This window comes from Etheostoma cragini, chromosome 18 (genome assembly GCF_013103735.1).
Source record: "Etheostoma cragini isolate CJK2018 chromosome 18, CSU_Ecrag_1.0, whole genome shotgun sequence".
Classification (NCBI taxonomy): Eukaryota; Metazoa; Chordata; class Actinopteri; order Perciformes; family Percidae; genus Etheostoma; species Etheostoma cragini.
Window position 1 is genome coordinate 3,282,985 of NC_048424.1, and position 24,283 is coordinate 3,307,267.

Genomic DNA, 24,283 nt, shown 5'->3' on the forward strand with positions numbered 1-24,283 from the left:
GAAGACTCATTTTGTTTCAAAAGAAGCTGGAGGCTAAAAAAACCCACAGTTGGCTAAACTTTCTGTCGCTAGCAATGATGACGCAGTGATTACTGACAATTCTCTTCGACCAATCAGCAGGCTGCAGGTTCTCATGTCACCTGTTGGTATTGCCTCAGCTCGCTTGGAACCGTGACAGAGGTTGTAATAACAAAAGTACCTGGTTGCTATTAGCTAGTACCAAGGACTGTTTTAAAAAAATAGCTTGTACGTCTGGTAAAGTCAGAAAGTTGACATCACTTTACTGCAGCGCAGCCTTTAAAACCAGTAAAACATGAGGATATCGCCTCATATCTAGCCTCATATATCTTTATTACAATACACTTAATATATTTACGTCAGTTATATATACTGTCTTTGCTCGGTCTTGTGGAGGTTCTTTGAGTTTTCTTTTGCTTTAATATCATGTCTTTATTCTTCTATGCGACTTCTATTTTGTTGTTTGTTCGCTTGTTGCCAGGGGCGGAGCCGAACACGGTGGAGCAGGTTTGTCTGCAGGCGTCGGAGCTGATCAGCTGTGAGTGGTGCAGCGTCCGGAAACTTCCCGTCTTGTTCTTCCAGACGACTCCGGTCGAGTGCGTCCGCCTGCGCACGCAGCTCAACATGGCCAAGGGAGCGCAGTGGTACGACTGCGCCGGGGACCGTAAGTACAAAACCAGGGCTCCACACGTTTTTATTCACTAGGAGCCGTGTAGCCCCTAATTAAAAAAATACAGAGACGCGGGTAGAAAATGTAGTGGCGCACAACTTAAATCGACCTGCAACGCGATTTTTTCACATTTCCCCCATGTTTACTGTTTTATTGTTAAATGCTTTGGTAATAAATACAGAAACTACAATATTTTATTTTACATTCACATTTTAATTGAATGGTGCTTAACAAATGCACTTTCAGAAATGTAAACAAAGCATTATAATTGTGGTTGTAATCCCCCTTGGAAATTACGGCTACATCAATACCATCATTATAGGCATTGGTATTGGAACATCTCTACTGTTAATGAGAGACATCATCTCTTTATGTTTTGATACAATTGAGTGCATTTAAAATGAAAAAGGAAAACCTCAATAAAAAGTCTTTCTTCAAGCCCACTGTTTCTCTTGCTCTGCGCCGCTAGAATCGGATGAGAAGTTCATCGTTTTGATCTTCGAGAACGGCCTGGCGATGAAGGAGCAGGTCATTCTGGAGGACATCCTGGGCGAGATTGGCCGGGCCAACAACCTCAGCAACTTCCCCGCCAAGCTGCCCTTCGAGGAGGCCAACATCCGCCTGGTCAACTACAACAAAGCGTCCAAACAGAAGGAGGAGAAGGTGGGCATCTGAGTGACAATACAGACCTGCAGAGATTCAGGAGCTGAAATACCTGAACCTCAAAAAAGGGCTTTTCTATACTTTCTGACTTTTTTCTCTTTTTGCTTGATGCTTCATGTGCCCATTTTTCTAAATTGAATCTGTATGAAAAGCTTAGATCTTTCTATCTTACTTTGCAGCGCTTCTACTAAGCCTATAGTTATTTTTAGGTATTAACTTTAAAATAGGTGAATATGGGGAACAGGGAGGACATGGGAAAGAAAGTTTCTGCTGCCATAGTTACAACAAAGTTTGTATGTAGACATCCAGGGATTGTTTTTAGTTGAATGACTCTAAAAGGGCTTCTGACTTTGATCATTTTGACATGGAAAACTGGTGAAAGGCAATATTGGTAAGCATTCTTCTACTTTGTCTAATTTTTGTAGGGAAAAATGTGCAGAAATGTTAAAGAAAAAAAATCAGCCGCCAACTCAAAGAGTGACTGTTGTTGTTGTAAGTCAGTTCTCATTGTGTCCCCCTGTCTGCAGGAAAAGCCGATACAAACCCCTCCCAAAATCCCCCCAGCCTCCCCGGGGAGCACGGTTGCCATGCCCGTACGCACACGGATGGCCACCCGTCAACACAACGGCACCTACTTTGACGATGAAGAGGAGGACATGACGGACCTCCAGCCCACCTTCTCTGGACCAATTGTCAAGTGAGTGACTCTTGAAGGTCCCATGACATGGTGCTCTTTGGATGCTTTCAAATAGGCCTTAGTTATCCCCTAATACTGTATCTGAAATCTCTTTTATATAGACCTTAGTGGTCCCCTAATACTGTATCTGAAATCTCTTTTATATAGACCTTAGTGGTCCCCTAATACTGTATCTGAAGTCTCTTTTATATAGACCTTAGTGGTCCCCTAATACTGTATCTGAAATCTCTTTTATATAGAACTGAGTGGTCCCCTAATACTGTATCTGAAGTCTCTTTTTTTATAGGCCAAGGTCAAGACAGGCAGGTAATCGCATAGACCACAGTGCAGCCCGATATTTTACAAAAACAAAACCCATTTCTAAATAGAAACAGCCAGGTTTATGGTGATTTTGGCAGAGACAAGTGATCAGGCACACGGAGAGAGAGAGAGACCGACCGTCGGACAGAGAGAGAGAGAGAAACAGACACACAAACACAGCTACATAAAGGCGACAGTTACCACAGTTTCTCCCAGTAAGCCTGTCTCTTTCAGAGAGAGAGAGAGAGAGAGACAGAGAGAGACCGGCGGGTAGAAATACGCCTCTGGGTGTGGCCGGGTCGGTTCAGTGGTAGAGCAGGCGTACATGTACTTTGAGGTTTATACTATGATACAGAGGTCCAGGGTTCAAATCCGACCTTTGACAATTTCCTGCATGCCTTCCCCCTCTCTCACCCCTTTCTCACCTAGCTGTCCTGTCAAAATTTAAAGGCGGAGCAGCCCAAAAAATAATCTTAAAAAAAAACTAAACACCTCTGTAATGAATGGCCAGGACCAGGCACGTATCTACGATATACAACACTAATGCGTATGGCATGTTCCAGCTGTAATGCTCCCAGTGTTCCCAGTAACCGTGTTGTTGTTGTTATTTGTCTTACAGATTAATGGTGTACCCTCCTCCTCCGGCCAAAGGTGGCATATCGGTCACTAATGAAGACCTCCACTGCCTTAATGACGGAGAATTCCTAAACGACGTTATCATAGACTTTTATTTAAAGTAAGTATTTGGGTCATCTGTAGCAGATTTTTATTTCCTCACAAACCAAGATGATAACCTTCCACACAATACAATGTATTCACTCTGACAGAAAAGCCTTAGTTTTTAACCCTTTCACTGTTTCCCATCCCATCTCTTAGATATTTAGTTTTAGAGAAATTAAAAAAAGAAGATGCACAAAGAATCCACGTGTTCAGCTCCTTCTTTTACAAGAGACTGAACCAGAGAGAGCGGAGGAACGCTCCAGACACGACAAATCTGCCGTGAGTGTCCAACAGAATCAGCACCAGGGACTTTAACGTCAACTGTTCGGATGTTTTTGCCGCAAAGTTCTTTAAACCTTTTTGTGTTGATTTTTCCAGGGTCCAGAAAAGGAAGCACAACAGGGTTAAGACGTGGACTCGGCACGTAGATCTGTTCCAGAAGGACTTCATTTTTGTTCCCATCAATGAGTCGTGAGTATTCAATTTGACATATTACAGAACTTCAATTCCGTACCGCTTTAAAAAAGGGCCCATTTTATGCTAATTATCAGGTTCATAATTGTATTTTGAGGTTGTACCAGAAAAGGTTTGCATGGTATCATTTCCTCCTGAGACTCAAAATAACACCCAAATTCCCAGAAAAAAGGGATTTTTTATTTTTTATATTTATTTTATATTTTTGCATAATATGGGCACTTTAAAAGTCTGTTTATTGTTATTTTAGAGAGCAAACATATATGATGTAAATTATATAAGATATTAAAAACCTAGTTAAACAGAAACATTAACAGACACAAACACAATGGGACCTGCACGACAGATAATTATATTAGATAATAATCAAAGTACAAAGCTACTCCACTTTATTATCAAAGTCACACCACAGATGGTTATCATAGCTAAGAGTTAAAGGTAAGAGCCAAGGGTATACTTATTGTCTAGTTTCTACAACCCGTGTCAAACTCGAGGCTCACGGCCCGGACCCGGCCCCACGCAGGTTTTAATCCAGCCTGCATACTAATTACATACCTGCAAACTAGTCGCTTTTTGGCGTAAATCGCCAATTTGAATGGTGAAAATTGGATCCATGTGAATCATGTAGATCCGAAGAGTTTCTTCTGCCTTTCTGAGTTTGCAGATATGTAATTAAGGTCCATACTAAATTTCATCTAGTTGTGCGCCAGACCCAAAAAGATAGTTTTTCAAACAATTCTGGACAATCAGAAAATCCCACCACAAGCAGAGTTTTCATATTCAGGCTGGAGAAAACAGGCAGGAGAAACAGGTTGCTGTGAGTTGGCTGTGTGGTAGCCTGATTTTAAAAATGTAATTTTTGTTTTGCTAGATTTGATATACTCGCATGATGGCTGAGGGACTTTTTTCTGACTTTTGTAGGGCTTTGTCAACAAAAATGTGAAAAAAAAAAAAAAGCAGGTATAACATATCTCACTTTTCTGAAGAGCATGTCAAATTACACTCGTTTGGCCTTTGATGTGATTTTCATTTTCCAAAATGTGGCCTGTAAAGCTTTAGTGTGTGACTTTTTGATATTACTGAACCTCCGCTAGATTCAAGCCATCGCCAACTGAGTCGTACCAATTAAGCTAATTAAGACTATCAGCTCCACACAGCTCACTCTGGATTTCTCACTATGACTATGTTCAGAAGATTGTGGCGTCCGGAAACTTTACCGCGCAGAAGCTCGAGTGAAGATAACGACCTCTTCTGAAGAGTCCATCATGTTTTTTAATCCTCCATATCCTCCTTTGCTACTAGCCAAGCTAACTGTGTGGAGGAGGGCGCGTGATCATGTAGAGGTACCGACAGTTTTGTTACTACCTAGAATTCCTCATAGGGGGTGACAGAAACTACACACTATAGCTTTAAAGGGGCGCCAAGTCTTACAAAATGTTGTAAAAGGAACCACGCACTGTTAAACTAAGTTTTTAAGAAGGGTTATGAATCTTGCTACTGAGAGAGTGGGAGCTGTAAGAGGACTGTCCTCTCCCGGTACTCTGACCACAACACTAGGTCTAGTTTAACCGCCTGTCCCTGAATATTAAGAGAAAGTACTTTAACTAGTTTGAATTCTTTGTTTTGTCAGAGCTCACTGGTACTTGGCAGTCATCTGCTTCCCGGGCCTCACTGCTCCGGTGTACGAGCCCAACCCGCTGTGCCACAGCGCCTTTCCCGACCCAACACCCGGGGAGAACATCCCGGATCACTGTCGCCCTCTGTCCCCAGACAGAGACGGGTTGGACGGTTACTCGGAAGACCCATCCCCCGGCGTCCCCGAGGCAACCACAGAGGGTCAGAGCGGGGAGAACGCAGCCTGCACGGAGGGGGGGCCGGAGCCTTCCATCACCAAGGCAGCGTTGGGCAACGGCCAGGCTGACCTAGAGCAACACTACAGAAGTGAGTCACCGTCCGTATTGAGGACTTTAACTAACGTGGTTTAGTGCTGGGAGTGGGATCTCTACTCTATACGGGTCCGAAAGCTTTAGTGCCTAACCTTTTTAAATTAATGAATGTCTGTTACATTCAAGCCATTGCCAAATGAGTTGCTACAACGCTAGTTAAGACCATTAGCTCCACACGACTCTCTCTGTAGTTCTCGGTATGACTTTGTTCAGAAGCTCGCGGCGTCCGTTGACTTTCCCGCGACGAAGCTTGAGTGAAGATAATGACCTCTCCTGAAGAGTCCGTGTTTTTTTATTACTCTGTGTCCTCCCTGGTTACGTGTGTGTGTGTGTGTGTGTGTGTGTGTGTGTGTGTGTGTGTGTGTGTGTGTGTGTGTGTGTGTGTGTGTGTGTGTGTGTGTGTGTGTGTGTGTGTGTGTGTGTGTGTGTGTGTGTGTGTGTGTGTGTGTGTGTGTGTGTGTGTGTGTGTGTGTGTGATCAAGTGTCAAAATTGTCGAGGACTGAAAGCTGACATTAGTTGTCTGAGTTATAATCCGGTTTACTGGCGCTCTCTTTTTTGACTGTTTTCTAGGAAAAGTTATTCTGATGTTGAGAATTTAGGAACTTTTTATTATGATGGATATGCAGTCTAGACTTTCATCAGCTCATCAAATTATTTGGTCTTTAATCCGATTCCAATAACTCCTGATGAAATGTCTGAAAAACATCTAATATTCTTTGGCTACAGTGGACGTGTTGTTAGCGGAGCGCTTGTGCATCAGAATGTATCTTTTGACAGCTACACCGGCAGCGCCACACAGCGTAGGATTGTGTGAGTCACAGGAGAGACGGAGAGCTTTGGCTCGGGGATTGTTGTTGTTTCTTCAGGTTTTTGGGGAGCGGGCACAGTGCTGTGAAACGTCAATCTACTGTCAGCTGTTATCAGAGGACGCAGGGGACGGATACAAACAAACTCTCAAAACCAAACTGCCAACACACTCATTGACAGTCATTAAGTCGTTCCTGTATTAGGTGGTTCAATTTGAAAGACATATTTTCCTTTATGATCCATGTCTGTGTAAACGGGCCGTACACACCTCGCATAAAAATTATAAATTGAAGACTGGCAATTGTTGGGTGGACCTCAGCGGCGCATACGCACCACTTACGCGCTGCTCTCTGCCCAGTGTCTCCAGTTTCATTGATTAATAATAATAATAATAATGTATACTTTAGTAATAATGCAAGGGGAAATCCTCAGTCGGTTACCACAGTAACCACATTAATGCAGTAAACAGCGTCCTGTGCTGTGACTTACCTTCCTAACCGTACCTGAAGTTGATGCATGTTGGCTGCTGTCTGTAGATTCCTTTATGCACAACTTCAGATGTTTCACACTCAAATGTTGTAACCGGGGTGATGTTGTGCATTTTTTAGGGTCCTCACCACCACGAGACAAATCAGCATTGCAAATTAAACATGTAGCTGGACTTAAATTGCCTTCTTTTGACTGAAACTGCCAAACACTTCCTCTGCTCAAGCCTCACAGCCTACTGCATTGAACGCTCCACCTACGTGAACACCTTCCCCTAATCAACGGCGGCGTCATTACGTTGACCAGCGTAGCGAGCCTAGTGCAAGCGTAGAGTACGGTGGAGATTTCTTTTAAGGCTCGGCCCAAACCGATCACCGTCAAAATACCCAAAGTCAGCCAAACCCGACTCCTGGATTTGGTGCATCCCTGATTTCAGTGGTGATTAACTCACAGGTTTTCCTTCATGCAACAGATTAATGTTGTGTGGTCCATGTGTTTGGTTGTTTTTAGGTGAGTTGCACAGAATCAGTGTTTGCTACGGTTCAGGAAAAGGAGAGGACGACACCTTCGCCTTCTCTGATGACCAAAGCTCCTGTCAGGTACTCCGCTTTACTTCTCAGACTTTGGGCTGGGCTCTAGCTCGCCCCGGGTTTGAATCTGACCTGTGGCCCTTTGCTGCGTTTCATCCCCCTATCTCTCTCCCCATTTCATGTCTATCCACTGTCACTAAAATAAAGGGAAAAGCCACTAAAAATAAATAATAAAAAAGATCTCTACTCTCCATTTGTCTCATTTAGTCTCCATTAATTAGTTGATTGGAAGAATGACCAGAGCAGTTTTTAAAATTGTAGTTACCGTGTTGTCCGTGTCTTCCAGGATGAGTGCAGCGAGGATGGAACTCTGGCTGAAGACACTCTGAGCTCTGACGCCTCCGCTGTGGCCTCCAAACTCAACGTCTGCAAACAGTAAGTTGGTGCACTGCTGGCGCTCGGCCTGCAGGCGGCACCGCTGCTCTGCTGCTGGGACAAAGAGCAGAGGGAGCTGTGTGAAAATGTTGATATGATATATGCAGAGGTGGAGAAAATATTGTACCCAAGTAAAAGTACCAATACTTTGATGAAATATTAGTCAAGTACATGTGAAATTACCTATCTGAAAAATTACTCAAGTAAAAGTAAGAAGTAGTAGGGGGAATCGCTCCCTTGTAGTTAAAATAGGGAAAGGGGTGATAAATCCCAAACCTTTTTTTATTTTTTATTAAACATAAAAATATTCTTTTAAATTATTTAAATCAAGAAGCAATACGTATATAAGCATACCGTGTAATGTCCCTATCAATGTTCTTCTAGTCCCTTCTTTTGACACACAAACCCAAACACACACCAACACACATTTTGACACACACATCCACCCACCCGCCCCACGCACACACACACCCTCACACACCTACTTGGCTTCCAGCTCTTAGTCACCATACCTAGTTCTTATTTCTTAGTCATTAAATTTACAACACTTAACACAGTATATGTCCTGCAACTATTTTGTTTTAACTAATGAAAAATCTATAAAAATGTATAAACATCTGTACAAATGTATACACATGTCACACATGACATTTATGACACTTAGAAAGGTGTAATGTGCAATTTTAGTTCTGACCATCCCATAAAACGTTTATTAAGTTGTTTTTTTTACTCTGTAACGAATGGGGTTTGTAAGGTAGCAAAATACAATACTTCACTCAAAACGTAATCAAGTAGCCTACTTTTTTAAATTGCAATTTTAAAATCTGCTTGAAAAGTACACAACAAAAAATAGAAAATAATACAAATTTACAGCAACATGAGTACAGTATATGTATTTCATTACTTTTCACCTCTGGATATATGGTTTCCGGGGTCATTATAAACAGGTTTTAAATGTTCCTACCTTCATGCAACACCTCTTATGCTCACTGAGTTGTAGTTCTTTCTTTCGCTCATCCAAATGTGATTCACTGTGTGTGTACACATCATTATTACTCTCTCACTTTTATTTAGTTTAAAGGTCCCCTGGCATGCTGCTTTTTGGATGCTTTTATATAGACCTTAGTGGTCCCCTAATACTGTATCTAAAGTCTCTTTTATATAGACCTTAGTGGTCCCCTAATACTGTATCTGAAGTCTCTTTTATATAGACCTTAGTGGTCCCCTAATACTGTATCTATATAGGCCTTGACCAACTGCCATGTTTTGCTTGTTTGCAAGCCATTATGTCTCTCTTTTTCTCTTGGGTGAGCCAAATTCTGTGTGCGGGCAAAAGAATGACCTAATAAGGTATACCCAGGGCTCGGTTTACACCTGTCACCATTTCTAGCCACTGGGGGACCACAGGCAGGCTGGGGGAACTCATATTAATGTTAAAAAATATCAAAGTGAAATTTTCATGTCATTGGACATTTAAATCATTTAATTTACTTTGCAAGTTCTTGTGTGACTCTACATTAAGTCATGATAAAGGGCTTACATTTCATTCATAAAGGTATTAAAATGTTCTTATAAAGTCTTAAGTTTGACTAATTGAAACCTGCAGAAACCCTGTATGAGATCTGTTCTAATGGAACCTTTTTTTGTTTTTTAATTTTTTATTCCCTGCTTCAGGCCTTGTATCCTCATCATGGACTCCCTGCGTGGCCCGGCCAGGTCGACTGTGGTGAAAACTTTGAGAGAGTGAGTGTCGGCTGCCGCACCTGATAGCATTTACAAATAAAGTAGTATGACATCAAAACATTATAAGTCTACCTGAAGGGATACAAGAATCCAGTTTCTCACAAGAAAATAGTAATAATAGGCTGAAATTATATATTTTTTTCTTCTTTCAAATTGCCGTCCCATTATTCATCTCAAGACCCCTCAGATTTATATGGTGACCCCTTTTATGGGGTCTGACCCACAGGTTGGGAGCCACTGTTATGGAGCGGAGGGTAATTGAAGACACCGGAGGGTTGAAGGATGGTAATCGTAAACTGCAGCAGAGATCACTTCTTCTCATAGTCATAACTCAGTTACATATGAACACTGACATGGTACACACATTTTTTAGATTCAGAGTGACTTACACTTTCCGAGGATGTCATTATCATTAAAAGGCATTAAAACGCGTCTGTTGTATTTCTGATACCGTTGCCATGGCGGGCCGCCACTACAAAAACAACATAGAGGAAACACTGCTGCCAATTTGCCAAAAATACATAATTTCCTGGTAACATTATAGTTCCTGTCTGCATCACACAAAACATTACGGAGAATGTCATTCCAACACGTCGAACATGGTTTCCCCCAAAGAAAAAAAAAGTTAATAATAATATAATATTGAATTGTTCACTTTTATAGCACTATACATATTTGTTGATGTTACTGGGACTAAATGGTGAGTTCAACGTAACGAACAGATGTTTAAGGAAAAGCAACACTGCCGGGGACTGCGACTGAGTGTGCGTTTGTTTTAGGTACCTGGAGGTGGAGTGGGAGGTGCGTAAAGGGACTCAGCGGAGTTTCGGGAAGGACGTGATGAAGGGCTCCAGCCCACGTGTGCCTCAGCAGGATAACTTCAGCGACTGTGGAGTTTACATCCTGCAGTATGTGGAGAGCTTCTTCGAGGTGAGGGGGGGGGGACGTAAAACCGTTGAAAACTGCCATTCTCTCACTCACTATTCCCTGTACAGTGGTTATTAAATAGTTAACTACAGTGGGAATGACCGAACGCGGTTTCGGACACTACAGTGAAATCATTGTTGCGTCAGGAGATGCGCCCGTTGTGTGTGTGACGGAGGCGGGCGCAAACCCAAACTAAAATACTTAAATACGTCCCTGAAACAAAGGGCGCACTCGGTTCTTGTTATATATGTTGCATGTTACGTTCACAAGAAAACGCGTTGCATTGTGGTATATGGGGGTAAAATGTAGGTTGTCCTATGTACACTCAAATTAGCAGTGCATTGTGGGTATTTCATTGTGGACTATATAGTGAAATGCCACTGTAAAATGGCAAACACACTAAATAGTGCATTGTTTTCTGTGATAGCAACAAATAATATCTCTTGACTTCTTTAGTAATCAAAGTCCATTTTATTCATAAAACATGCTTTAAAAAAACTAATTCATGGCTCATTGATGTGTTTTAAAAGTTTTTTTGGGAAAAATATGGAGCTCTATAGCACAGAGGAACAAGATGTCAGTCTATGATAAACACACAATACTTGTTAGTAGTGTCCGATACCATTTTTTGCTTCCCGATACCGGAACTTACGTATCAGCAGATACCAAGGTACCGATCTGATCCAGTGTTTACATTTATTATGTTTTAACAGCTGTATACTACTCTCCCTATAGGGGTGTGACATGCTTTCTCTCTTTGTTGTTAAACTCTTTGTGGAAAAATGAACAAACACTGAATGCTGTAGAACTTTATTTTAGTATCCAGTTTGACAGTCAGTCAAAACGGAAAAAAGATAATCAAAGAACTGCTTTAAAGTAGATTTACTTCTGGGCCTAATAACAGTGTACGGGTGCTTAAACTCAGTACTTTCCGTTATCGATAGCAGTATTTTAGGCAGTATCGAAGGCTTTTCTGATATTGGGATTGCTATTGGAACATCTCTTCTTGTTAGGAGGTATGTTGACTGTTGGTTTGCGTCTTCGTAGATGATAAGAACAAATGTAATATCTCCAGATTTATCCTTTTAGTATCCTTTTATTCCTTTTAATTCCCCTTTATAGAAAAGTTATCATTTCCATTGTATAGATCTCCTGAGTTAACTCCCTCCGTTGTCTGAGACTCGGAGGCTCAGGGTTGAACCAGTTCCTTATTGGTTCTTACAGGCAACACAGTATCTTACTCAAACAGCACTCGTTGTTCCATACCATTCTGCTCTGATTGATTGTTTGGGTTTTGTCTCGTCTCTTTTTACACAGAATCCAATTCCCAGCTTCCATCTGCCGGTGAGCTTGTCCGATTGGTTTCCTCAGCAACGGATGAAGACGAAGCGCGAGGAAATCAAGGAGCTGATCCTAAAGATCCAAGAGCAACAAGAACTGGAAAAGAAGGAGTCGGAGCAGCTTGGGGCTCTGCTCCGCTCTCTGCCCGGCTCTCCTGAAGAGCCGGAGATCGAAGAGACGTCTGAGTTGTTGGGCCGGCGGCCAAACCTACCCATCAGCCCCTGAAAGCACTCTCTCCCCCGTCACTGGGGATGGGGGGGGGGGACTGATTGTACGCTGGTTTAACTTCGACATGTCTAAAAACGATCTCTCAGCTCCCTCCATTAACCACAGACATCAAACACAACGTCAGAATTTTCTATGAAATAAAACATCAACTGTAAATATGCTGGAGATTTTCCCGCTGCCTTTGTAATTCACCGTTTTATGACTCAGTCATGAAGTGGCCCCATTAAGTTATGTTTTCATAGATGTTCTTCTCCGGGAAGATCTGTGCAGAAGATACCGTTGGTGTTATTTTCTATGCTTTCTAGTTGTGTAGAGGAAGACAAAAACAATTTTAAAAAAAACACACAAAAAAACACAACACTTAGAGGAAGTTGCTGTTATTTGTAAGTTATTAACAATCCACCCCGTCTGGAAAAAAGAAACTTGTTTTCAAGAAGTTGGCGAGTCACATAGTTCAGTGCTTGTTGTGTCTCTTCGATGTGGAGTGGATGCATTTTCAGCATTAAAAGCAACTGGATGCAATAGCACTTCCTCTGCCTTACCTTTGTGTGTGTGTGTGTGTGTGTGTGTGTGTGTACGCACGCGTGTGCGTGTGTGCGCGCGCGTCTCTCTCTCTCTCTCTCTCCTTTTTTTCGGAGCACTTAATGGACTTCTTTTTCATGTTGGCGTGAAAGTTGCGATTGAAAGCACTTTTTTTGTAGCTGGGAAGCAGAAGTTGATAAACCAATCTCTCATTCAGCGGCTGCTCTGGAGCGTTTGATTCTAGAACATGAGCTCCAATCAACACCCAGTTTCACTTGTCCACCACATCAACTTAAGCTGCAGCACAGGTCTGGGGAAGTCTTAAATGCACTATGCATTATCTCCAGGTCCCGCGACGTTAGGACTCTGAGGCTCTTTTTCTTTCAAAATGGATTAAAAATGGAAGACTGCAAAACAAATTAACATAAGGGATTTTTCATAGAAAAGACAAAGACAACAAGGCATATTAAATAAGAGTATACAAAGTTTAGGAGTTTTTGCTCCAGATAGTCACTAGATCACCAAATGTGGATTAATCCGCTGCTGAAAATAGTCCCCAACAAAAACACTGGTTTCTCCTGTTTGGTTGATTAAAAACTACAGTGATCAGCTGTTTTAGGAAAAACACTTATAAAACTATTTGTTTAGTGTTTTTTTTAAGGTTTATGACCTAACAATGTTGGTTTTATGGGTAAGTTTAGTTTATTTGGACCAGTATTTAGATTGGTAGCAAGAAAATGACATCCATCATGACACACCATCATGAGCCCCCAAATTAAACAATGTAAACCTATTGTAGTACAACCTCCAAATCCAATTATGAACCGCATAATATGAGCATTTTAATACTAGACAAATGTCAAAGTTTGTTGTTCTAGTCAGTCACTTCTACACCAACATAGGAAAAAAGGATGGAAAAAACTGGAAGATATATATAGATTGTTTTTACATGTTCAAAATAAATTACTACAATCTTACCCTGCAAAGAACATGGATGCATGGATGTACAGTATGTGTTGTATGAATTCCATACAACGTCCATTTAAGCGTACATGCATGCATCTGTTATTTTGGGGCAATTTGGTTGTTAGGAAACCCATATTTTTGATATAAAAAAAACTTTGTAAAAGTGTCAAATTTTGGCCGAGGACAACACAATGGTTAGATGAGTAAACTGCAGAGTGCTGCTTTCTCAGGTTGTTGGTTATGTAACGCTGCTCTCAGCTTTCAGTCCTGTGTTGAGTCTCTTCTTCTTTGCCCAGTGTTACGTTACCGGACACTGAAACATTCATGACTCTTGAAACGTGTTTTGTTGTCCCACTTATGAACTCATTCAGCGGATCCTTCTCAATTTTAAAATATAAAATATAAATTAACTGCTTCCATCTCATGACCGGGCGTGCATGCGATTTCGTGCAATATCATACGGACCTGTTTGTGAGAGTGAATTGTATCTGGAGTTCAGACAAATGACTTCAGGGAATAAACAACGTAAGAAGTGAAACGTTTCATCCTCTACTGGATGGATTGTCATGACATTTGGCAGATGCAGTCATGGTCCCCAGAGGATGAATCATACTGACTTTGATGATCTGGGGACTTGTCCTCTAGCGCCACCAGCAGGTTAAAGGTTTCACTTCTTGTGAGCTATTTTAACATCGACTGATGGTTTTATTTCAGTTAGTCTGATAGCTGATTTCCCTTGCATTGAGAGATGATTTTATGGAAAGTACCCCATGCCAATCTCTAAGTATGGTGAGGGTACATGATGATGGTGTGTGTGTGTGTGTGGGGGGGGGGGGGGGGGGGGGGGGGGGGGGGGGGGGGGGGGGCTATTTTAACTCTAAAGGCCAAGGGAACTTTATCAGGATGCATAGTATCCTGATCCATGAAATAGCTGGACTTTAAAAATAAAACTCTGCCTGCCACTGTGGGAAATTAACAACGGGAGTGTGTATACTTATGCCCCCTGTATTTTGAGGAAGAACATTTATTTATTTACCATACATTGTTCATGTATACCTCTTTTTAGTCACTTTTAGAATGGGTTTATTCACTTAGGCCAAGCACTGTAACACACATAAGCTAAATGAAGATTTTAAACCTATAAAATTGCAATACCAAGAGCCTATGAATAATCTTCACTTCCCGTCGAGGTTCATGACTATTTTCCACTTCTCTTGGCCCATATAGTTATTTACATTGCTGAAAGTATTCCCATAAGGGGCCAAGAAGACATAAACACTTTACATTTCTATGGTCCACAAAGTTAGCTACCTCACTTTCGATATTTTTGTAATTGTTGGAGAACCCTGATCTAGCACCATCATCAGATCAATGTTTGAATGTGTCTAATACTTTATGATCACATACCTACAAATATTCCCACCCGCCCCATAGCATTGAAACTGGCAACACTTGTTTGCAGCAGAAACAGGTCATGAACATCAACATATATTTATTAACTTGTTGGCAAAAACCTGCTTGATTCATGATGATTCATCAGGAGTCTCTTTGTTTGTGTCCACATGATGAATGTCGGTCCAATATTCTCTTCTTTTTAGCTTTTAGATTTTTACTGTAAGCTACAAACTAGTGTAATTCTGTGAGGTGAACATAGTAAAGTAAATAGAGAAGCATGAAATGAAAATACTCATGTAATGCATCTATAAATTTCTTCTTATGTACAGTACTTGAGCAGATGTACTAAGTTACTCTCTCCACCGCTGTTGAGCTGTTATTTATATGATTAAAAAAAGAACAAGACAAATAAAAATATTTTAATTATTTTAAATAAAATAAATAGATAAAATAAAACTCTTTAGGATTTGGACAGCGCCCCCTGGAGGGAGACATTTTAATATCCAGCTCGTGACGTCACGGGGCCAGTTTCCTAGGATTGCTGCGGGAGTCGGAGGCAGCAGGGCGGGGAGAGTGTGGCCCAGGCTACCGGAGCGGACACCTATCATCTGGAGACAACCGGCACGGCTGTGTTTGGGACGTGCGCTTCGCTTCCTTTCTTTCTTTTGGGGATTTAAAAAACAGAAACAAACATAATTTCCATAAAACAGGCCACGGGAGTTCACGCACAAACGAGGTAGGCAACACCGACAGCCGTTCGCATTCACCGGTGGGGAGAATTCATCGCAATGAGGCGGCGATGTTAGCTAGCTTTATCCCGGAGCTAGCAGCCAGCAGCACAGGGAAGCCTGCGAGCTTTCCCAGGAGGAAAGCCGTCAACACACAGCTGAGAACTCTGACACAAATCCTCCACTAGGCTGAGACTAGGCTGCTTTATAATTACTGTGGGGTTTCTTTTATCTGTTTTCAACAAAATCGTGCTTGCACTTGTCCAGCTTTGTTGAGGAGTCCACGCCAGACTTCCTGCAAACAATTTGTAATTACAAGTTTTTTTTATATCAATGAAGTCATTTATATAATAATACTTTGCCCTGTATATATTTTGATGAAATATAAGACAATCTTAAAATCGGCAAATGAGGTATCCACCGTGCCTCCCTTAATTTTAGTAGGGTTTCAACTTTTTCCACTAGACTCAACGTTGCTGCCATTGCAACCAAAGTGTGTGTTCTCGTAAAATGACATAGTGGAAATTACCAGCAAACAATATTTAAAAGTTGGATTATTTGACAAATGGGGAAGCTTTGTGGATTATATACATGCCGAATTGAAGATAGTTGTCTCCAAAATCAGAACAAGTCATGTGTCATTGTTCATAGCGTATGTATGTGGCTGATACGCTTCCCAATTCCAAATTCTTTGGTTTTTTTTAATCAGGTTTGGCTCAGGCTCGGTGTCTCCATAGCTAGAGCGGGGGGCACATATCGAACATAACGAGCATTTAGCACAAGCCTCATTACATCAGAAGGGACAGAGCTTGGCAGCTCCGAGGGAAATTCGTTGATGCGTACATGACATGGGAGTCTGTGTTGTTGTACAGCAGTAGCAGCAGCACCAATATGTCAGATCTCACAATATAAGCATGGCTGCGGCCTCCAGACACACACACACACACAGGCTACACACACCCACACCGCTGGCTGCTGAGCCTGGGAAGAAGAGTCAGTGGACATGGTTTGCATAAGAAGAAAAGCTGAGGGTGGTGGGTTTGTCCATTGTGATATTAGTGTTTGAGCGATGATAAAAGAGGATGTGGCATCCTCAGAAGTCTGGATGCAGGGAACAAGCTCAGCCAGTGCTGTGGGTTTTTAGCTGTGATTACATAAGAGCTCACTCTGCTTATTGTGTTCATCCTGAGCTTGTTTTTATGCTAAAGCTGTTTTAAAATCACTATTATGGTCATTTTATTCTCCTAAAGCTGCTTGAAATCTGTCTGATTTACACAAAAAGCACAAAAAATGTTTTTTTTTATTACGTCCTACATTGTGACTAATATATCTTTTACAGAGGTACATGCAGTTTGTGGCATCTTTAGACATGAATACATAATTTTTTTATTCCCATAGTGCTGTGAATGAACTTTATTAATCCCAAACAGGGAAATAATTGTGTTACAGCAGCAAGTTACAAGTACAAACATACTCACTCATGCACACAAAGAAATAACATTTACCACCTACACACAGTACTTTATATAAATATATATACACCATCACAGGAAGAGATGTTTCCTGTTTCAACAGCCAATAGAGAGTCAGCGGGTCGAGTCTCCAGAGGCTGGGTTTAGAACGTAAACCTAACCCCTTCTCTTTCTACCTTAAAAACTGTTAAGTGGTTGAAATGGCAGACAGACGGAGGCTCAACGTGCGCCCGCGTGTACGTACAGTGGAGCGAGCTTGAGAGTGACTGAAGAGAGGGAGTGCCTCCGACAAAGCCGTGAATCAGAGAAATAAAACGTGTTTTTGCAGATTCATCACTTGAAATGTAACTGGAGCAAGCGTCTCAATATCACTAACGTAATCCACATTCATATTTAGATGCAACATATGAAATATCCAGCTACAAAAAGCCTACAAGTTGGAAGTTAGGAAGAAAGTTCAAAGAGTTGTTGCTATGCAGATGATTCAGCGACTTGTGTCATTGGTGGGAACTCGCAGGTTTCAGAACGCTTCACACTGACGCGTTGCAGTTCGTCTCGAATCTTTGGTCTGAACGGGGCTCATATTGGACTATGGGAGGCACGGATGCCCAATTTTCACCAAACTAATCAACAGTGAAAATAGTCGTTATAGTTGCAGCCCTAGGGGAGCGCTCTCCATCAGCAAACTCCTGACTTCTGAAGGGACTTTGACTTTTGCTCCCTTCTGACCACATCCTTCTTTACGACATATAGTTATATGACAACACAATAGTACTTATTACACCCAGGCTGTACTTCCTTGACTTAAGGGAGTTTCGGTGACTTCAGGATCAAAGTCCGCTCCAGGAAATTATCCTGAATAAGCGCATGATTATTGGATTGGTCAGATGGGGATCTTTGTTTCCACAGGGATATGACAGCTTTGAGGACTTCAATTGGGTGGGAAAATTTTATAGATTATATATAGAAATATATACATTTTTTTTTTAAGATTATTTATTGGGCATTTTAGGCCTTTAATGACAGCACAGCTGAAAAAGTGAAAGGGGAGAGAGAGGGGGATGACATGCAGCAAAGGGCCTCAGTTTGGAGTCTAACCCGGGCCCGCTGCATCGAGGAGGAGATGACCCCTATCTTTGGGCGCCTGCTCTACCAACTGAGCTATCCGGGCGCCCGGGTGTGAAAACAATGAGTAAGAGTAGGAATAAGACAGTATAATGTAGTTCTTCCCGCGGTGAAGAAGCAACATATCACGGCGGCATGGTGGTTAACTGCATCATTGCTATGATGATGCAGATGCAACTTTCACAAGGCCTTTTTCATTAAGTATTACTTAATTTGGATAACAACGTGTGGATGGAAACGTGGCTAATTGTACTGTCAGATACGATCACCCTGCTTCCTCTCTCTCCTCTCCGTCGATCAGACAGACCGTTCAGAAAGCTCTATTGTCTATAAAGTAAAAGAAGGAAAAAATGCTGCATCACAGCGAGCAGTTGTCCTGCGGGTTTGTTTCCCACCTGTCTGTTGCTAGCTATGATGAAGCAGTGATTAGTGACAACTCTCTCCGACCAATCAGCAGTCTGCAGGTTTTCACGTCACCTTTTGGTATCGCCTCAGCTCACTTGGAACCTCGACCTAGGTAGTACTACAAAAAGTACCTGTTAGCAGGTACCAGGGACTTTTTTTCATACTGTAAAACCCAAAAAGGCAAGTAGAGTCGCGTAGATACCATGCAGTGGGAAAACGCATCTCTGTTTTAGACTACTAAACGTGAACGCAGGCTGAAAGTCCACCAAGCCGTATTGTCGGGATTAAGCTATAAGCAGAAGGACACTCGGCTAGCTGCTAGGCTAATGTAAACACTGCAGCGGTACTGCGTCCACGTCCACCTCAGCTCAATGGACTGTCCATCCTCATGTGCAAAGCTGAAGTGATGAGCAACTTCCGTTTGTTTTCTTCACCTCATAAACTCTTGAATGCAGGATAGAAGACAATCAATGAAGATAACTACACAATGATTATTGCTTTCATTATATTTCATATCACACGATATCTGTTACTTCCGTGAGCACAAAGTAAAAGCCGTTAACCCTCCCAGGCCTAGAGAAGACGTCTGAGCATGCTTGTTTTTTGGCTACAGAGATGTGAAAGCCGCTCGGCTTCTTGGGTAACCACTCTTGTCCGAGGGTCTTATTCGGGACAAGTGTATCCTCGTCCCTTTTCATGAGCATGTGTACCCGAGACGGCGTAGGATTCAGAAGGTTAGAGTGGCAGTACACCTCCAGGTACAATGATAGGTGTATGATTTTCTCTCTGTAAACAGTAGGGGTGGGAATCACAATAAAATATCATCACGATACTCTTGTCACGATACAATATAATTGCAATTTTAAAACATATTGCAATATATTGTAATTTATTTTTGTTTTATTATTTATCCAATTTCAAGTTATGTCCCCAAAAGGGAACTTTGTCAACAAAATCAACTGTTTCATCAAGATGCTTTTCTCTGTTAGTTCATCTCACTTTAATTTTGTTGCTGCAAAATGGGACAAACTGACCAACACATATATAGTAATAAATGCCCCCCCCCCCCCCCTTGACCCGTCAGCCTTTGTAATTAAGGGAATGTGAGCTCAATTAATCATGCCACACTGAGCAGACCGCAGTCTCTTGCCGATGGTGATGATGGGTGTTGACTTACACTCCGTCTGCGAGCCCGGCAACCGCCGCGGTCGCTCTGGGGTGCTTTATGTTTTCACCCAAGGGAGCTGGAACATCCTGGAAGGACTAGAGTCTGTTGCCGTGTTCTGGGTCAGACACACTGCTGGATTACGAGAGAACCAGCGTGTGTAAACAACAAGTCACGTGGAGCTTCAAGTAGATCAGCCATTGGGAGTTTTCTATTCTGTGAGAGTGACAACAGAAGTGAATCCAGCCTCTCTAACGTTTGACTTCACCCAATGAGGCTTCACTGTCATGTTCTATGTGTCTCATATCACGATATTTATATGATAACGATATATTGCCTCTTTTTGTAACTTTGTAAAAGTTTTTCTAGGCCTGAGGAACCGCTGGGTATGAGATGTCAACATCTGTCTCTTTCAGTCAGGTTACCTTCTTGCCCCAAAAGTATATTTTTTAAGTATCTATACTTTACTTAAGTAGAATTAATAGTGCATACTTTTGACTTTAACTTTGTTACATTTTGCAACAATTATCTCCCTTACATTTCTACAATGTAGAATCACATAGGGTTAATATACAATCCGTATATTTATCTTAAAAACACTCCCGGTCCTCCTCAGTTGTGAAGCCACGTACTTGTTGTCAAAGCCTGTGTTCTCACTAGATCAATGCGTGCAGCATTCACTGTCCTCTGGGAAATAATGCAAAGTGGAGCTCCATGTAGATCACCTGATGGATAACCAGGATTGTAAGGCAGAAGGTAAACTGGGCCATGCAAAGCACAGTTACATTAACCTAAAACTAACTTCATTAAAATGCCACAGCCCATACTTTTACTGTCCTTTTACTTTTAATACTTAAAGTACATTTACAATCAGGTACTACTTTACGTTTACATAAGTAGGGTTGTCATTGTGGTACTTCTATTTTTACTGAAGTAAATATGTCTCTGGTTATTTGTGCTTTTACTTAAGTACTGAGATTCAGTATTCAGTATCATTGTCAGGCTGCGGCTAGAAGTCAGAAGAAGGACGGTAAATAGTTTTATCATGACTGTAAAATCGACATCCACCAAGCCAAAGTGCTTATGTTAAAATTAGTTGACTTGTTCTTGTTTTCTAACTTCGTTGCGAGTATAGTAACGTTAGCTTAACTGGGAGCTTCATGGGGAAAGCTAAAGTTAACGTTAGCTCCACTACAACTGTAAGAGTTAGCTTCCATTTCATATATTACCTTCTAAAAGCTGTATTCTCAGTAACGGACTATCTGCAACACACAGGTTGCCTATGAATCATTAAAGTGGCAGCACCACTTAGCTTGGTAATTAATGCAGTTAGCATTGTTTGTTACTAAGCTAGCTAGCAAGTTTATGACAAATTGTTTTGTCTGTGCTTTCTAGCATGATGTCATTGTGCTAACCTTTACAACAGAGCTGCTTTGGTACACATGTTGGATGCAGTTTCATTACAGAGTTCTCTGTTGATTTGTGTTTTCTGTGAACTCGTGGTGGAAAACTAATAAAAACAAAGTTGCGTGCAGGTTCCCTCAAGGCCAGGCTGATGTAAGAAGTCCCTCTAGTGGACAGAACGTGTAACAACAACCACATACTTGTAGTGGCATTGACAATGCATGAGTAGGGATGACATGAAGTTTTGGTATCTTGACACCGCTACACCTGCGTAGTGTAGAACATATTATTTAACAGGTGGCAATTGAGAATTAAATTAAATAACATTATTCAAATTTCCAAAAAAATGGCATTCGAATGGTATATTAGAGGAAGATTGACAGCGCTGCCCCTTACGTTTTTAACATTGCTTTTATTTTGGATTTGTAGATTTTTTCCGACTTTGAACTGCTGCACAACCAGTTCCCTCGGGATGAATAAAGTTCTATCTTAGGAACAGGCAACCTAGATCTATTTCAGTGAACACTGTGGACATCAGAGGAGCTGTTCATTACACATTGAAAACACACAGTATATCTGTCTATGCTCTCTGCTCTAAACGCTGAATATGTGAGGCTGAAATCTTGTGTTTTATGTGAATTATGTGACGTCCCTCGTCATCGTCAAACTCACTCCCCTTTTGCGTGAAAGTTTTGTCCCCCCCCCCCCCCCACACACACACACACGTCTATCTCTGAAGGGATCCTTTCAATGATGTTGTCAGACACCTAGAATATTAATCGTCAACAATCTCGCTTCATACTGGACCGATGTACAGTATATTGTTTCCATCACTCACTTAGACACACAAACATAGGAACATAGGGCCCTGGTTTAAAGCATTTACCCTTTAATCAAAGATTATGTATGATGTTCCAAAACTTTGTCGTCAAATTGATGTTTAATTTATTTATTTATGAAAAACATAACATGTTCTTGAGGGAGGACCCCCTTAACCCTCAGACAAATACAATACTTGCACATAAGTCTTCCAAAAACCGAGGGGAAAGAAACTGCATGTTTCTGTGTGTCAGGAGGTGAAACTTATATTTAATCTTAAACTTTGGAAAAGTGATGTTTAGCCTATTTTTAGCAGCAGACGTTTTAGTCTGCTCCTATAATCAGTAGTTTAGACCTGTATTTTCTCACACACTTTTCCACCCTCAGTGTGCTTGTCATGTGTGACTTAATCTCCGTGTCACGTCACGTCAACATGCAAATTAACCCAACCCATCATTATGGTGGCAAAGGGCTGTAATCGTTGCAACCAGGAAGATGGCAGCAGCCATTCGTCCTGCTGCTGCTGATCCCGGCGGGATCACGTGCTCCTGACCTCTGAAACACAAGGCCTCCTGGTACGGAGTGAAGCCTCAACTCAATTATTCTGGGTAATATTTTGGGAGGAGGCCTGTAGGTTGGTTCTTGTTCTTCATGTGAATATGTTTTAGATGAAACGGGAGATGATGAGAGCGGTGGATTGTAATAAACAAAACTGAGCCCGTCATTCCTTTGCCTCCAGCTACAGAGATTACCGCCGTTGACATAAAGACACTATTCTCTCCTCTGATGGAGTTTCCTCACCCTGGTTTGTTTCTGCGGCTCTACTCAGAGAGGACTTTGACCAGAGTTAAGCCGGCTCTTCTCCTAAATATTCAAATGAAACAGGAATATTTGTTTTTGCTGTTGCCAGGGTTCCACAGCTCTTCAAACTGTGGTAGTGTCTACAGTTAAATGTAGAGTACACAGACAGAATTGTCACAATTGTGTATTTTACTAAAATGTTAAAGAATAATTGAGTAAAAAACTTCCTGAAGTGTAATACTGGTTATATCCCCCGGCCAAGGAAGGTATGTTTTCGGTTTGGTCTGTCTGTCTGTCGTTCTGTCTGTCTGTCTGTCAGCAGGACTACAGAAAAATAACTGGTCCAATTTTTTATATCTTGGCCCATGCTACACCCTTTTAGGTGGAAGGGTGTAGCATGGGCCAAGGAAGAACCCACTACATTTTGGAGCGGATCCGAGTCACTGGGCAGATACACCAACCCTTTTTCACTTTCGTTAACATTGCAAGATAGGGCACGGCCAAAGAACGATTAAGAGCCGCTGTTATTCACATCTAGTTGATAAATTAAGTGCCTACCCATGTGACCTTGATTCCTTCCGAATTCAGCTCTGTTAGTTCTGGTGTTGAGATGGTAAGAATAGTGCTCCGCGACCATCTACAATGTACAACACTGAAAATAGCAAACAATATTTTCAAAAATAGTCATAAGCTTATTTTTTTTTAAAGTGCTGTAGTACAACTAGGAAACACGTTATAATTGGGCTAAGTTTGGAGACACTACCTTATTTAATCAATAAATTAATAAATATTTTTGATAAATCTCTTTTCGGTGTTGTAGTTTGTAGACGCTCCCTAAGTCTTGCTCTCTCTAAACCTCACAACTTGTATTCATTTCTTTCACATCTACTGCAGTTAAAAATCGCCCTGTTTCAGTGTCCAGGGTGCAAACTGTACCTGTAAAATCGACCGGAATTCTTTAAAGATCCCATGACAAGGTGCTTTTGGATGCTTTTATATAGACCTTAGTGGTCCCCTAATACTGTCTCTGAAGCCTCTTTTATATAGACCTTAGTTGCCCCCTAATACTGTCTCTGAAGCCTCTTTTATATAGACCTTAGTGGTCCCCTAATACTGTATCTGAAGCCTCTTTTATATAGACCTTAGTTGCCCCCTAATACTGTATCTGAAGTCTCTTTTATATAGACCTTAGTTGACCCCTAATACTGTATCTGAAGCCTCTTTTATATAGACCTTAGTGGTCCCCTAATACTGTATCTGAAGCCTCTTTTATATAGACCTTAGTGGTCCCCTAATACTGTCTCTGAAGCCTCTTTTATATAGACCTTAGTGGACCCCTAATACTGTATCTGAAGCCTCTTTTATATAGACCTTAGTGGACCCCTAATACTGTATCTGAAGTCTCTTTTATATAGACCTTATGGCGTTTTTCCACTGCTGGTAACAGCTTGCCTCGGCTCGCCTCGGCCCGCCTCGGTTCGCCTCGGCCCATTAT

At 41.5% G+C, this 24,283-nt stretch overlaps 2 protein-coding genes across 13 annotated transcripts in view; both read left to right on the plus strand.

Moving 5' to 3' along the window:
• senp6a (SUMO specific peptidase 6a) overlaps window positions 1–12,508 on the plus strand; it is a 32,563-nt gene extending 20,055 nt beyond the window's left edge. For all 7 annotated transcript variants that reach the window (XM_034900221.1, XM_034900223.1, XM_034900222.1 and 4 more), the window contains 12 exons: window positions 500–682; window positions 1,158–1,351; window positions 1,879–2,048; window positions 2,968–3,084; window positions 3,225–3,347; window positions 3,447–3,539; window positions 5,173–5,483; window positions 7,293–7,381; window positions 7,659–7,747; window positions 9,422–9,490; window positions 10,270–10,420; window positions 11,735–12,508. In XM_034900221.1, coding sequence (XP_034756112.1) covers window positions 500–682; window positions 1,158–1,351; window positions 1,879–2,048; window positions 2,968–3,084; window positions 3,225–3,347; window positions 3,447–3,539; window positions 5,173–5,483; window positions 7,293–7,381; window positions 7,659–7,747; window positions 9,422–9,490; window positions 10,270–10,420; window positions 11,735–11,983 — 1,838 coding nt within the window. In that variant the 3' untranslated portion in view covers window positions 11,984–12,508. The remainder of the gene's footprint in view (window positions 1–499; window positions 683–1,157; window positions 1,352–1,878; window positions 2,049–2,967; window positions 3,085–3,224; window positions 3,348–3,446; window positions 3,540–5,172; window positions 5,484–7,292; window positions 7,382–7,658; window positions 7,748–9,421; window positions 9,491–10,269; window positions 10,421–11,734) is intronic.
• A 2,880-nt stretch (window positions 12,509–15,388) lies between these two features.
• The window catches only part of myo6a (myosin VIa), a 122,507-nt gene continuing 113,612 nt past the window's right edge, over window positions 15,389–24,283 (plus strand). For all 6 annotated transcript variants that reach the window (XM_034899852.1, XM_034899853.1, XM_034899854.1 and 3 more), the window contains exon 1: window positions 15,389–15,605. The gene's annotated coding sequence lies outside the window, so the exon portion shown is untranslated. The remainder of the gene's footprint in view (window positions 15,606–24,283) is intronic.